Source organism: Pezoporus wallicus, unplaced genomic scaffold (genome assembly GCF_028554395.1).
Source record: "Pezoporus wallicus isolate ANWC-B61680 ecotype Strahan unplaced genomic scaffold, APGP_CSIRO_Pwel_v1 contig_3815, whole genome shotgun sequence".
Lineage (NCBI taxonomy): Eukaryota > Metazoa > Chordata > Aves > Psittaciformes > Psittacidae > Pezoporus > Pezoporus wallicus.
In genome coordinates, this window is record NW_026637911.1 from 2,611,239 (window position 1) to 2,626,532 (window position 15,294).

Consider the following 15,294-nt stretch of genomic DNA (forward strand, 5'->3'; position numbering starts at 1 on the left):
ACTTTGCACTTTTGCGGTGTAAAACAGAACTAGAGGAAAGGCTTTGCCTGTTCATTTCTTCTTTAATTGCCAGCATCTCTGGGCTATTTAAACTGTGGTGAAAACACAGTGAGTCATCGTGACAGTATTGACAGAGCAGGGATCAGGGTGAAAGCAGTTGTAAACCCAGCATCCTCTGACTTTGCACACTCAACTGCCCACACGGAATGCTGTAGCAAAACACACAGAGAAAAAATAGAGTCTTAGTTTAGCTATCAAGCAAGCCAAGTTCAGGATTATGGGCTGGTGATAAGGAGAGTTCCATAAAGATGGTTGTTGAAAGGAAGCATCCTTGTTTGTATTGTGCTTCAGGAGGGTCAGGAGCACTGGCATGTCTCTCTGAATTATCTTCACAAGACAATCAGGTCAGACTTTCATTAATTTTACAAACCAGATTTGATCCATTTGGGGGATTTTTCACAGTAATAAATCAAACAGCTTCTGCACTGGTGAAGGGCATTTAAAAAAGGAAGTTGAGCTCCACTGTGAGCTGGGGGAAGGAAAGGGATGAATGAGTCAAAAGCCCAATCCAGACTTCTCCTCAGACTCTTGTTCTGAGTGCTGAGTACATTTCTGACAAGCCCTAGAGAAGCGGTTAGAGACAATGCGCAGGAATGTGAAAGATACTAAAAATTTCCATTAACTTAATAAATGAATAAATAAAATCCTTAATTCTAACTGTACCTGTAGTTCATTTGTGCTCAGCAGAAAAAAAATACATGCTTTTATATGTGGGGAAGAATGATCTCAGAGAAGAAGAAAACATACCAAAAGAGGAAAACACTTTGAATGACAAAGACAGGGGAAAAGAGCCAAAATAAAATGTAGGAAATGTGAGGAGAGGGTAGACAAGAAGAGGAACAGAAATAATTGTGGATGGATTACTGGGGTTTTATTGTAACTTGTAGAGGTTTTTTGGGGGGTTTGTTTTGATTTTTTTTAAAGAAAAAGAACAATGTAATCCTGTGGTTGAGGGTTATGGTAAACAGAGAGGCCAAAGGAATAGCTGAACAACGTGCGGAGGAGACAGCTGAAGATAAACAAGTCCCCAGACTTCCCCAGCTCACAGGACAGAAACAAATGAGAGAAAACAGAAACCAAGTAAGTTCTGCAGATAATGAGAGTTATATATGTGTAATGCCAGGGGAGAGGCAGACCTGTATGACTAAAGAGAACTGAAGGAATAGACCTCGTACTTGTAGATAATGGTAAGAACTGTTCTACCACTGAGATAAATTTCAGTGTCTTTGAGGTGCTGAAGGTGAATTTGTTTTAGAATTTAAAAATGTGCAGAATGTGACATTTTCCCTGGTAACCCAGGTTTAGGGATATGGGGAAGAGCAAACTTACCCCTTTGCCTGTCATTCAACTCACCTTCAGCACATGGGTATGCATGGGTATGGTCACAGAAACAAACAGTGCATTGGTCCACTCAAGTGCGTGACTCCAGTATAAGCATAATGGCAACAATATTTTCAGGTGCTGGTACAGCACATTCACAAATTAACACAAGCTTTTGTTGTGCATATATAATATTTTTTCTGTACTTGTGTGTGTAGAAGTCACCAAATTGGAATGGCTGAGACTGGCAGGCAGCTCTACAGATATCTGCTCCAGGCCCACTGCTCTGAGTTGCTCAGAGCCATGTAGAGTTGGGTTTTGAATATCTCCAAGGATGGAGACTCCATAACCTCTCTGGGCATCCTGTTCCAGTGTTTGACCACCCTCACAGTAAAAAAGGTGTTGTTATGTTTGAGTGATATACCAGTCAAGTCCTGGCCTTTATGTTTGGAAATGGCTTCCAGAGGGAAATTGCTCCATCACTTCCTGACAAACCTGTAGCTTCACAGATCCTTCTTCTTGCCCTTTTCGAAGATGGGAGTGATAGTCTTTCTCTTCTAGTCCTCAGTAACCTCTCCTGATGAGCACGACCTTTCAAAGATAATCAAAAGTTTACTCACAATGACACCAGCCAGCACCCTCCGCACCCAGGGTGTCTCCCATCATGTCCTATGAACTTAAGTATGTCCAGTGCTCCCTGACCATGCCATCCTTCATGAAGGATGTCTTCCTTGGTCTGGATTTTCCCTCTGGTCTGAGGGGCATAGTATGGCTAAAGATTGGTCTTACCTATAGAGATCAGGACAAAGAAGTACCTTTGTCACTGATAGCAAGGCCAAACATCTAGGTAAAATGTTTACCAGAGATGAACATTTCATACAGAATTACAGTTAGTTTCTCAAGGATTGCCTTTTATCACTGCCATAACTCTTGCCAGTTTGAGGGGGCAAGCCAAGCAATGCTCAGTAAGCTGCCCTTTTGGTTAGTGGTGGGAGCCCCAGCATTCAGGTACAGCACTGCTCTGTAAAACATGCAAAGTCTCACCTACCTGTCGTGGTTTAAACCCAGTCAGGCAACTCGTTCACTCACTCCCCCCCTTCTTTCCCTCCCCCTACTCCTGGAGGGATGGAGAGGAGAATCAAAAAGAATGCAACTCCCACGGGTTGGAATAAAAACAGTTTAGTAACTAAGGTATAACACAAATCACTACTGCTACTACCAATAATAATAATGATAAAGGAAATAACAAGGGAAGAGAATACATCACCTCACCACCAGCCAACTGATAACTTGCCCCACCCCACCAGACCAAGCACCCACCAATACCTCCTCCAACCCTGCCAACTCCCAGCCCTTCCGGCTAACTCCCAGTTACCTCCTGGGCATGACGTGCTGTGGTATGGAATACCTTTTTGGCTAGCTTGGGTCAGGTGTCCTGTCTCTGCTTCCTCCTTGCTGCCCCTCCTCCCTGGCAGAGCATGAGGCTCACAAAGTCCTTGGCCAAACCAAAACATCATTGTTATCAGCTCTGTTCCCGAGCTGAAAGTCAAAACACTGCACCGCACCAGCTACCAAGGAGAAAAATAACTGCTACTGCTACCAAAGACTACTCTTTTTCATAATCAGTCATTCCCACTAGGCTTAATTTTCATATGTAAATGCAAAGTATAGACATGGCATTGTTCTAAGAGTGTACTCTGGAACTCAAAATCTTAACAGATTTAGGCATCTCTCCCAGCCATTCATCCCTGTCTGAGGCATTTTGATGAACCATTCCCATATGCTGCAAAGCTTTCACTTGCTTCTTGCAGAAAAACTGAGAGAAAAAGTATGCTAGGTTGCAACACACCATCAAACAAGAAAGTCAAGAAACTCCAAAGCAAATATCACCTCCTGATGCCAAGTGAAGTGAATAGCATTTTGTGGTAGTGCCATCAGCCAGAGCTGCCCACACCTCTCGTGTTGTAAGCAGTAGGAGATCAGGGCCTCTCAGCAGCCTGTCCTCTGGAACTGAAAGGAGCACAGCCAGCTCCGACCAGCAATGAACTTGTCCGAACTCATCCATAAATGCTCAACTATTGCTGACATTTAACTCTTCCCCTTACATCTGCAATGATAACAAGAGTGAATGAATATATATATCCCTTTGTCAATAGTACCTGGATAGCTAGTCTGGTCTGTGAAAGCAAATCTAAAGCAAGCTTCATTTTTCTTCTTTTTCAACAGGGTGCTGCTTGCTACTGGGCCTTGACAGTAGTACTTGGGATATAAATGAAATTCTGCTACTGTCCAGGGCTGACTCACTTTAGCAGACAGGATATAGTCAGGCCATCAGAGAACATTCAGCACAACTGTCAAAAATCCATAGCTTTAATGGAGCGCCTCATTTTCTAGAGACAAATTGTTGGCACGTTGGCAATCTGACCCCCCTGTGCCCATGGAAGAGTGATGCTTCCTTAAGGTCCTTTCCAACCCTAACTGTTCTGTGATTTTATGATTCATTTGGAAGATCAAAAAAAAAAAACTTTGTGTTTTTGTGTTTCAGGTGGAAAATAACTTCTGACACTTGCTAGTGGAAAGCTTTAAATAAGTCTTTATTCATTCGGATAACAGAGACATAGATCAATGACTGTCCTGGGACCATGCAGGCATTAGAGCAGAATTTGCTATTATGCAACTTGAAGAAGTTGGCTGTGGCTGAAAATCAAGAGTACACTACCTGTGGTGGATTTTTAGCTCTACATAATATCTCTGGTGGTGCCACATCAGTCAAGCCATCAGAAAAGCTATGTCTTTATTCTTTTAGCGTTTGTTCTTGTGTCATATGAAGGTCACAGCACCAACATTAAATAGCTGAAGTACTCAGTATTGGCTCAGTTTTGTTTCAGTGAAGTCAGTGGTGGCTTTATCAACATAATTAAGCCCATTTTTGCCACTTCTGCAAGCTCCTTTGGACTGCAAGATTCAAAGCATTGTTAATTTCTGCTTGCATATGCCTACACCTCAAAAACCAGCTTGTTTGCACCAACAGCACCTGATTCCTATGTATTCTAGCTCTTGTGAGCACTGTCACTTCTGTACATGCTTCATTGTCTCTCCTGTGATCATCAAAGATACAGGACAATTTGCACTAGCAATTGCAACTGCAACTAGTCTATGGATACGTGAAAGGGGGAGACTAAAACCAAGTGAGGAATTCCATGTGGGAGACTAGGATTAGAAACTTCTGAGAGATGCATAACCAAAAGTAAGTAGGGAAGCCAAAGTGTGAGGGAGAGTTCAGCTGAGCTGGAAGATTGACAGCGCAAATAAAGCATTCACCCTGCAGAAGAGACTGCTGCAGAGTCAGGAGCAGGTATATGGAGCTAGAGATGGTGAAGAACCAGGCTGAAGGGTTTGGGGCAGTTGAAGGTTGAAAAATAGAAAAGTCTAGAAAATTCTAAGCCGTATAGTTAGGTTCTTGGCCAGCCCAGAAGCCAATGAGCAACCTCTGATGCATCTTCTATCTTCAGTGTCTGGCAAACATGAAGATGACAAATAAGCTGTGCCATTCTGTGTGCAAAACACAGGTTCCTGTGGAGCTAGAGCATCTCTGCCTTAGCCAAAGATTCACTTGTCTCTTCTACACCCTGCTGTCCCTTGACATACTCCTTTCTTTCTTCCTCACTGATTCTCTTGCCTTCAGTATTGGAAACCAAAAGTTGACCTGAAAAGACATAAATATGATACTATGATCATAGTGTTACTGAGTTACAGATCACCCAAGCACTTACATCCTCTATAGTTAGTATAGCTACCACCCTGACAGTGGGAGATTATTTTTTCCCTTGGAGTCGATGGCTCACCATTTTAGCAAACGTGTTCTTCCCAGTTTTCTCTTGTAGCTTTGCTCTTTTCTTCAGTAATTTTGCATGCAAGTAATGTATCCGTTTCATCTCTGTGTCAGGATAAAATGAAGTCAACACGAGTATTTTAAGTTGGGTCAGGAAGCCAGAGAATAACCCAAAAATGATTAAGAAGAAGGTGATGACTCCAAGCTGGATCCATGTTGTGGAGAGTGCAAGCTCTGGCTGAGGGAGGCAGTCATGCTTAAACAAAGAGATCTTGAAAGGATCAGTCTTTGCAATATGCTCCCTCATATCAAAGATAAAGCTGTTCTCATTCCTCTGCACAAGAAAAAGGGAGAGTTTATTATAGTACTGATTCCTTCCTTTCTTAATATTTCTCCCATTGGGCATTCAGGTTTACAAGGACCATAAATCATCTAGTCAATCCAGTGTCAATATATTTTCTATGCTCATAACAATGCATTTATTGGTTATTTCTAATTATTTCAGACTGCATTTACACCATTTCTCTTGGGACACTGTCCCACAGTTTGGAACTTACCTTCTCAGTGTCTCTGATAGGTAAGTATTTAACTAATCTGGCTATCATGGTTTAATATATTCCCAATAATCTGCTCAGATCCTCTTTTGAGGGTCCTTTCCTCAGAGTAAAACAGCAGAGCAGTGTGTATGACAGAATTTGATCAGCAGCTTGATTTTCAGCTAATTTTGTTAGTAGTTCACTTTTGTCTGAAGTGCTGCCATTCTTCAAGGGCGCTGTGTACTACACCTCCCTTCCCCTTCATGGTTCAGTCCCCACCAGATGAACATCCTGTGACACACAGGGACCACCAGTCTGCCATACACTGTCTAAGATGAACCTGTAGCGGCTCAGCAGCGTGTCATAGAAAATGTGGTCTGGCTGAAGATGCCATCTCAAAGCTTCAATATGTCACATATGGAAAAATGATAATGGGAATGTCTCTGCCAAAGGTTGTATGTCCTCTTTTGTTTCCTTGTAATTTCAAGCAATGCACTTATTGCAGTGCTCACTTTAATTATCTTACTCTGTGTAATTGCTTTTGGCTAGATGAATGTTTGGGGAATGGGAATAAGAGGAAATGAATTGTCATTATTATGAGCTCTAAGAGGAAGTAATAGAAAAGTGGAATAAAAAAAATTGATAGAAGAATATATCGTATAGTACTAAAAATCATGCATCCCTTTGAAATCTTATTATCTTGAAAGTATCGAATGGTTATATGCTTTTGAGAACTGTTTTAAGCCTGATCATGCAAGCTGTCAAACTGGGCAGCTTTCTGGTGCATTTCACGGCATCACATGGGTCCTACACTCCAGTGGTGAAATCTCCAGCTTTAGAAGCATTCAGACTAGACCCTGAGCAATCTGATCCACCTCTGAAGTTGACCTTGTTTTTAGCATGAGCTTGGTGTAGATGGCCTCCACGGTTCTCCATGCTGCTACTGCTCCTGCTAGAAGAACCTTGTAATTTCAGCAGTGTGTTATTTCATGTGTATGTATCCAAGCTTATTTAAATGATGAGCTCCTCATACTACTGAGCTATAAAAAGGTAGACATCTCTTACATCAGTGTCATAGTGACATTTGACTATAAAAGTGGCAATTCACACATGTCAGCATTGTGAGTTTCCAGTTTTAAGCTTCTGGTCTTCTCCAGAAGAGTGTAAATAGAGTAATGAAAGTCCTTCTTCCTATATTTACCATTCTCTAGAAATATAATGACACTTCGGAAAGTGCAGAGAACTGTTTCCATCCAGCACACATATCTGTAAAGGTAGTGGTCCTTTTTGAAACAAACAAATGATAATGCTAGGAAAGAATTGATGGTTGTGCGTCTGCTCAAGCAGATGCTGAAGATGAAGAGAACTTTTTCAACTTTAAGCTAAGAAATATACTAGGATAATAATAAAAAATAATAAACTAAGAAAGTACTGATAAGTACTTACTCGCTGAAAGAGGCTGAGCTGAATCTCTGTATCTGGTATTTCTTGGAGGTGTTTACTCACAGAAACAATTAACCAATAAAACAAATAATCTACTGCAGCAAACAGAAGCCAGATGCAAAGATGAATAATTACAGGAAAGAAAAAGTGCTGCATGTTTTTTCTGTCCTTCCTTGTGAGGCAGAAAGATGGGATTATTGCATAATCTCTTCTTTCTTTTTTGTTAAGTGGCAGAAGACAGGGTCTTTGCTGTTGCTTTTGGCGCTCATCAAATATAATGAACTCTTTTGTGATGTAAGTATTCTTATATTTGGCACTGTGAGAGCCCACAAATTTTTTGATAAAGAGGCTGGTTCCAAAAGAAGCTAGAAAAATCCCCACTATAGGCAGTATTTTCTGGCCTATATAGGGCAGTATAGTCAGCATAAAAGATACCTCGTTAGCAACTCTCTCGATTTCTTGCTTTGTGTCATTTAGCTCTTGTTTTAATGCATCATCTGAAATTGAATAAGATGTTGTGAATTCATGCCTTAGAAACACTATATGTTTAAATAGATCAGAGGAAAGCTTGGTCATCTCATAAATCCATTTTACTGCCTCAACATAATATTTTATCAAGGTAAATTGTTCATACTCTAAATGACAGGTTATACTGTCTGCCAGAACCTTTAGGTTGTGAAATATATTTTGGATGTTGCCAGCCACCATGACACCTGTGCCAGCCGTAATAAGTGCATTCCTACCATTTCGCAGTCCGCAAGAAAGAAGGAACAGGACACTAAAGCAGCGCAGGTGCTTGAAACACGAGAGCACGATAGAAAGCAAAATCCAGATGAATCCAGCTATCAGTAAGGGACCCAAAGGACTGTGTGCCAGGGAAAAGCGCATGCCAAGGAACAATAGAAAGCTTGAGACAAAGCCAACTGCAGAGCAAACTGCAAAAAGCTGAATCAGGTACTTCCAGCCAGGTTTCCTTTCGGATATAAAAATTCCCCATGCTTTCTGGGCTATTGAGACAAATGTTTGCATTTTCTTCTGATGCTGACATTGTGAGGGCTCAAACTAAAAGGAAAGAAAAACAAAAATACTGTTAGTTACAGGATCACGCTTCTGACAGTGATGTGCTTTTAGCAGTACTTCACATTGCAAAAGGTCTGACTCACACTGTGGCTGACCCGCCTGTGTGAGACCCAAATCCTTGTCCCTAGTATCACATATATAAACATGGAAGAGATGGCTATAAAAGGCATTCTAGCTTCTTTTTTTTTCAAGTATTTTTGCCTTTTTTCTTTCTGTAAACTTTGATTTCTCCTTTGCTATATAGACACAGTGGTTCCTATGTACATATATTTGTGTGTATATGCACAAGAGGGACACAAGCCTCTGGTAGCATCCAGTGCTTCCATGCAGGTGCTAGCTTTGCCTTACATGGGCACTGAGAAGGGGAAGAGGGGAGCATGAGTACTTCCCATTAGTACCCTGATGCAGGGGAGCACAGTTTGACAGACAGGGAGCAGCCAGAGTAGCTGCCAGGAAGGGAGGAACGGGCGGACAGCCTGTGCACACTTCCCAGGGATGGAGGAATGAAGATCTTTTTCAGCTGGAGGTGGGTCAGTACAGAGGGAAGGAAGTATGTTTCAAAGCCATCAGTCCTTCTTTGTGTCTCTCCTGGGATAACGCAGCTACAAATTGGTTCATATACACTTTCAACCCTGATTGCTTGTACTTGCCACAATCTCTCTTGCCTACCACCGTGTCCGTTCTACAAGTTACAAGGTATTTCTGTGAGATTCAATTCAGTTTGATGGGAGACAGCCCAGCTCTCGCTATCTTTCCTTCTTCTTTTACAACATAATATAGCGCAATTTGTCCAAAGATGCAAGATCAATATATATGCATATTACCCTCAGAGCAAATGAAATGCTAATTAAATAAAATAAACTGTTGCAATTTTTTCTTAAATAGGGAACAGTTTTCTTCACAAATACATCCTGAAGATACTACTTTGTCTTTTGTTTAGCTTAAACACAGCAGGTAGTCAGGAACTAAACTATTATTTTGTATACTGGCATTTGACTTTGTGAATTCTGCTAGCATTCATTGTACCACTTTCTCCTTCCTGTCACTGTAATTAGTTAATAGTTATGTCATTATTGGCTTTGCATGCAACAGAAGCTGAGGGTGATTGAAGCAGGCTTCTGACCCCAGCTGGGACCTTCTTGGACTGCTGTGCTTGCTGTGCTGTTTTTCCTTGGCCTCATTTGAGTCTGATCCTTTCTAGTGCTGAGGACTATTCTGAAAGATGCTGAGTTTTTTGGTGCTTAACTGCTTCAGTAGGGATTAATGGAGGTCAGCAGCTCTCAGGGTAGGCTCCATCTTTAGCACTATAACTCTGCTTGGGCAGGCTGAAGAAATTGCCTTCCTTCAGGGCCTCAGTGAATTCAGCTGTAAACTGAGTATAACATCAATTAGAAGCTCTTTCACAGAGCAAAATTAGCTAATTAATGTCCCCAAAGTGTGTAGAAGTCACCATGTGTTTGGCAAAGCAGTGCAAGTGAAATGGGAAGCAGAGGTAGCACACAAGCCACCAGGCTCCAGCTTTGCCATGAGACTTGCTCTCTGCTTTCATGGATGGTGCTTTGCCCTCTTCCTACCAAGTTAGATATTAACGAGGCATTTTTAGGAAGCTTAGTTAAAAAGGAGATGTTCATACTCCTGGAGTCAAGTCGAACTAGACCTAACAGCCAGCAAACCCTGGCAGTGAATCCTAAACTTGCTAGATCAAACAGTACATGCCTTTTGTCTTATTTGTAGATCTAAGAAAAATTGCCCTGTACAGTAAATAGATTTGAAGTTCTGTTCTTCATTTAAGAAGCCATAAAAAAAGAAAATGCAAAAAAAGCTACCATTACTGTAATATTATGCAAACCCATTCATCTGAGAAAATAGCACATTTTGAGTTTTCTTTTACCGCACTCATTTTACAGCTATTCTTAAGCAGAGTTTCTACATGGTTTTGTGTGTTTGTATGTATATACCACCCTGATATTTGTTGGAAGGACGGTACGGCCCGGCACAAGCAATCCAGGAGGTTCCTCGATTGTGTAGAAGACAACTTCCTTCTGCAAGTAATAGAGGAGCCGATAAGGAGAGGTGCCATGCTTGACCTCGTGCTCACCAAGAGGGAAGGGCTGGTTGGAAATGCAACGCTCCAGGGCAGCCTTGGTTGCAACGATCACGAGATGGTCGTGACTGTCAGAACAGTGAGAAGAGCGTGCAGCAAGCTCACTGCCCTGGACTTCAAAAGAGCAGACTTTGGCCTCTTCAGGAACCTGCTTAGGAACGTTCCATGGGATACAGCCCTAGAGAGCAGGGGGGCCCAAGAGTCTTGGTTTATATTCAAGGGTCACCTGCTACAAGCTCAGGAGTGCTGCATCCCAACTAAAAGGAAGTGCAGCAGGAGGGCCAGGAGACCTCCTTGGATGGATAAGGAGCTGCTGAGGAAAATTCAAAGGAAAAAAGAGGCTTATAAAAGGTGGAAGCAAGGACAAGTGGCCTGGGAAAAGTACAGGGATGTTGTCTGGGAAGCTAGGGACCAGGTTAGGAAAGCTGAGGCCCAGTTAGAATTAAACTTGGCTAGGGATGTTAAGGATAACAGGAAGGGATTCTATAGTTACATTGCAAATATGAGACAGACTAGGGACAAGGTGGGCCCTCCCCTGAAGAAGAGAACTGGCTACCATGGATTTGGAGAAGGCTGAGGTTCTGAATGACTTCTTTGCCTCAGTCTTCACTGCCAAAGGCTCTGACCACACCACCCAAGTCTTGGAAGGCAGCTGCAGGGACTGTGAGAATGAAGACCTTGGGCCCACTGTAGGAGAGGATCTGGTTCGAGACCATCTTAAAAACCTGAACACACACAAATCCATGGAACCTGATGAAATCCATCCATGGGTCCTGAAGGAGCTGGCAAATGAAGCTGCTAAGCCACTGTCCATCCTATTTGAAAAATCATGGCAGTTAGATGAAGTTCCCAAAGACTGGAAAAAGGGAAATATAACCCCCATTTTCAAGAAGGGGAAAATGGATGACCCAGGGAACTACAGACCAGTCAGTCTCACCTCTGTGCCTGGCAAAATCTTGGAGCAGATTCTCCTGGAAGGCATGCTAAGGCACATGAAAATCAACAAGGTGCTTGGTGACAGCCAGCATGGCTTCACTAAGGGGAAATCCTGCCTGACCAATTTGGTGGCCTTCTATGATGGGGCTACGGAACGGATGGACAGGGGTAGAGCTGTTGGTGTCATCTACCTGGACTTGTGCAAAGCGTTCAACACTGTCCCACACGACATCCTTGTCTCTGAATTGGAAAGACATCAATTTGATGGATGGACCACTCGGTGGATAAAGAACTGGCTGGATGGCCGCACACCAAGAGTTGTGGTCAATGGCTCAATGTCCGGCTGGAGACCAGTAATGAGTGGTGTCCCTCAGGGATCGGTGTTGGGACCGGTCTTGTTCAACATCTTTGTCGCTGACATGGACAGTGGGATTGAGTGCACCCTCAGCAAGTTTGCCGATGACACCAAGCTGTGTGGTTCGGTTGATACCCTGGAGGGAAGGAATGCCAGGGGAAATTTAGATTGGATATAAGGCAGAAGTTCTTTGCTGTGAGAGTGGTGAGGCACTGGAATGGGTTGCCCAGGCAGGTTGTGAATGCTCCATCCCTGGTGGTGTTCAAGGCCAGGCTGGACAAAGCCTTGGGTGACATGGTTTAGTGTGAGGTGTCCCTCCCCATAGCAGGGGGGTTGGAGCTAGCTGATCTTAAGGTCCTTTCGAACCCTAACTATCCTATGATTCTATGATTCTCTGTGTGGTTATGGTGTCTTCCTGTTAATGTTTATAAGCATTCAGTAAATGGCTGCAATATGTGATGAGGAGTTTGGCATGACTGTATCTAAGAACTGGAAAAAGAGTCAAGAACAAAGTCCTAGAATTAACAAAAGCCATGCTTGTGGACCAGGAGGCTGGAGACTTGCAAAATATAGACAGAACTTGAAAATAATCAGGGAGTCTCTTTTACTGGGCAGATTCAATACTGTCACATTTGATTACTGCAACACTCAACATATATATCACAGGTTTGCCCCTAACCTACATGAACCTAAAATTCTAAGGCAGAAAAGACATCATAAAAGTCCACTGGGTTTTGGATCCTGTGGCATGGGTGCTCATGTGGCATGGGTGTTGGGAAAGGGAGCGTTCCCATCCCCTAGGGAGCTCATCTCAGAGCTCAGCCACTGCTGGGGTCAGCATCAGACTCACAGCATGTATCTCTGTAGCTTGTCTGACACCTCCATTTCCTGTCATAAGACATCAGCAGCAGTCGTAGATACTCAGCATAGGAGAACTACGCAAAGGATGAAAACTGTAACCCTAAAATATGTGGAGGTTGAAAATTCTTCTATCAGCAGGCACTTAAACAGCTGTGAATGCTTGGGAAGAGAAAATAACACTCTGGCTCAGAGGTAGAAATAAATCTTTGGCCCGAATAAAAAGGCTAATTCAATGCTTAAAGAAATAGTAAACCTTGAGCGCTTTCTGGAATGACTCCTGTTGAAAACATAAATCACAGAAGCTCTCCTGAAGCTGTTAGGTGCAGGTATGAATTTTAACAGGAGGCTGAATAAAGAACAAGAATAAAACCTTCATTTCTGTTGCAGTCTGAAGCAAAGTATTTTTTCTTCTGTCCTGTAGCATTAAGTAATGTGGGGGCTGCTACCGTTATTTATGTAGCATAAGGAAAGAATTATTCTTGGAAAGCAGTTTCTTGCTCTTAAGTGCAAATTTCTTTCCACCAGAGTTTCTTGTGATGTATGCCACAGAGGGGAGCTGGAAACTCTTGCGCTTTCAGCTCTGCCTTTGAACCTGATTTTTCTGTAGAGTCTAAAGAGAACCTTTCTGTGCCTTATTTTCTCTCTCTAGGAAATACTTACTCATATCTGGAAATTTGATATTCATCTACCATATGTCATGCTGGCAGAAGTAATTAGAAGAACAAACTCTGAAAAGGAGCCTCTCCAGCAAGGAGTTTGGGCCATACTTCCTTAAGGCTTGTGATGTACTGAAATTAATGTAATAAAATAAAGTCTAAGAGAGACATTAGGTTAAATGGGAAACTTATATTCTATTGATGCTAAAGCTTCAGCTACACAGTGATCTTTGCCTCATAAATGCTGGAATTAAGGAAGAGAAAGCACACAATAAGAACACAAAACGAAGTGTTTCCTTTTTTGGCTGTTTCAGCAGCCTTCTCTCCTAGCCTGAATCAGTTACATTGAAATGTAAGAGAATGACTTCCCTTTTTTGGATACCATAAGAAAAAAAAACACTGAATTATGGTTTAGTAAGAAGAAAAATACAGGAGGGAGTCTCACATTATTTCCTTTGGTCAATGCAGGGCGTTCAGCAAAGAAATAAAAGCTCAATCAAAAATCCAGCAATGTTATTTGAACTATCCCCAGGGTTTCGTTGAGACTCCTCTCATTTCTTATGTTCACATTGTTTGCTTTTAACTGCAGGGAGAAGGAGAGTAAGTGGCACTAAACACAACAAACGCAGGCAAGGACTGAAATATCTAATCAAATATGTGCACATAGAAGCTTGAAATGCTCAACAACATAGCAATGCAAATAAAACAGCAATTTATACACATGCAAACCAAACAAAAATAACAACTGCTCAACATCTCTTTTTCTTCATGTATTTGAAATACATGGCACAGGAAAACTCTGAACACTGCAAGATATTATGAAGTCTTTAGGATGCCACAAATTGTTTAAATGTCATCTAATATCAATAGCATTGGGTGTTGGACTAGATGATCTTTAAATGTCCCTTTGAACTCAAACCATTCTGTGATTCTGTTGTTCTGTGATTCTGTTGTGTCCACATCTGAGCTATCTGTCTTTCTGTCAGGGAGGAGAAAAGGGATATTACCCAGAGCCCTACTTCAGACCTGGTTTAGAAGTCCACCTTTACATGAGATGGATTGCATTTTATGACAGCTTTTTCTCTATCTTGACTATCAAAACAGTCTGAATTACTCAGAGTTATCCAAAGCCAGGTGAGATGAACATCTCCCTACGTTTCTGTATTGCAAGCACAGATATTTGACAGAGCTGAACACTCTGAACAGGACACAGAAAATGTGTTGTGGGAAACCATAGAAAATGGACATATAACACTGTGGGCCATGTTACTTTTGGAAGTTCTGGTACAGCAAACCCACAGACAGATTCTTCCTTTAAAGTGCAGGCAGGAATGGAAGCACAGTTTGGGAAGCCCAAACGGTAGTTTGCTGATTGACAAAAACAACTCTACAAAACACAAAAAAATCCAGTATGAGGGATGGAAGGAAAGATGAGAGGTTACTAGTCAGCCTTCTCCAACATATAGTATCACCAGACATAGTTTTGGGACAGCTTAGGACTAAGTTGTTTCACAGACCTTCCAATCAGTAAGATGCAATTAACTTAACAATTAACTCAAAGCAAGTTGTTCTACCTTAGAACAGCTAACACAGTCCATGACTACTATCTGCAGTTCCTTTATAATAACCATAAGCATTACTTACAGACCCTCCTGTAAAGTGCAAGAAGGATCTTCACAGTGTGTGTGCTTCTTGATTTTGGTGAGGAACCAAGATGAGTACTGGTAAAAATTTTCATATGACTTTCCCATCCCCTCCCTCAATGAGTCAGGCACACTACAATTTTGAAATTATCCTGGTTTTGACAAAGATTCATGGGGAAGTAACTTATGCACACGACAAAAATAGTATATAATTTGCAAATGCCACTTTCCACCTTTTTTTCTGCCAGAGTAATAGATATCAGCAAATGAGTTCTGGGCTGGAATTTCAAAGACTTAATTTTACATTGAGTAATGCCTTACCTCTAGAACACCTAAGCTATTTGGGTGCTTCCTGTTGAAACAAGCAGCAATTCAGTGCCTAAGCAAGTCTGAACCTTGAATCTTTTTTACCCTACAAATGTTTCTAATGAGATCTATTCAGATATTTCTGTAAGAGCCTGTTAGAAT

At 41.9% G+C, this 15,294-nt stretch overlaps 1 protein-coding gene across 1 annotated transcript; it reads right to left on the bottom strand.

The window, feature by feature from the left end:
• Window positions 1-4,002: 4,002 nt before the first annotated feature.
• On the bottom strand, window positions 4,003-14,897 carry DCSTAMP (dendrocyte expressed seven transmembrane protein). The gene is made up of 4 exons (XM_057408226.1): window positions 14,828-14,897; window positions 7,195-8,253; window positions 5,226-5,546; window positions 4,003-5,086 (listed from the first exon to the last, which is right to left on the bottom strand). The coding sequence occupies exons 2-4, from the start codon at window positions 8,218-8,220 to the stop codon at window positions 5,003-5,005; spliced, it is 1,431 nt and encodes a 476-aa protein (XP_057264209.1). The 5' UTR covers window positions 8,221-8,253; window positions 14,828-14,897; the 3' UTR covers window positions 4,003-5,002.
• Window positions 14,898-15,294: the final 397 nt, after the last annotated feature.

Coding starts and splice junctions, on each gene's coding strand:
- DCSTAMP (XM_057408226.1), bottom strand. CDS start 8,220: ATGCAAACATTTGTCTCAATAGCCCAGAAAGCATGGGGAATTTTTATA. Junction 5,547..7,194: donor AGCTCAGCCTCTTTCAGCGA/GTAAGTACTTAT, acceptor TTTCTTGTGCAG/AGGAATGAGAACAGCTTTAT. Junction 5,087..5,225: donor AGAACACGTTTGCTAAAATG/GTGAGCCATCGA, acceptor ATGTCTTTTCAG/GTCAACTTTTGGTTTCCAAT.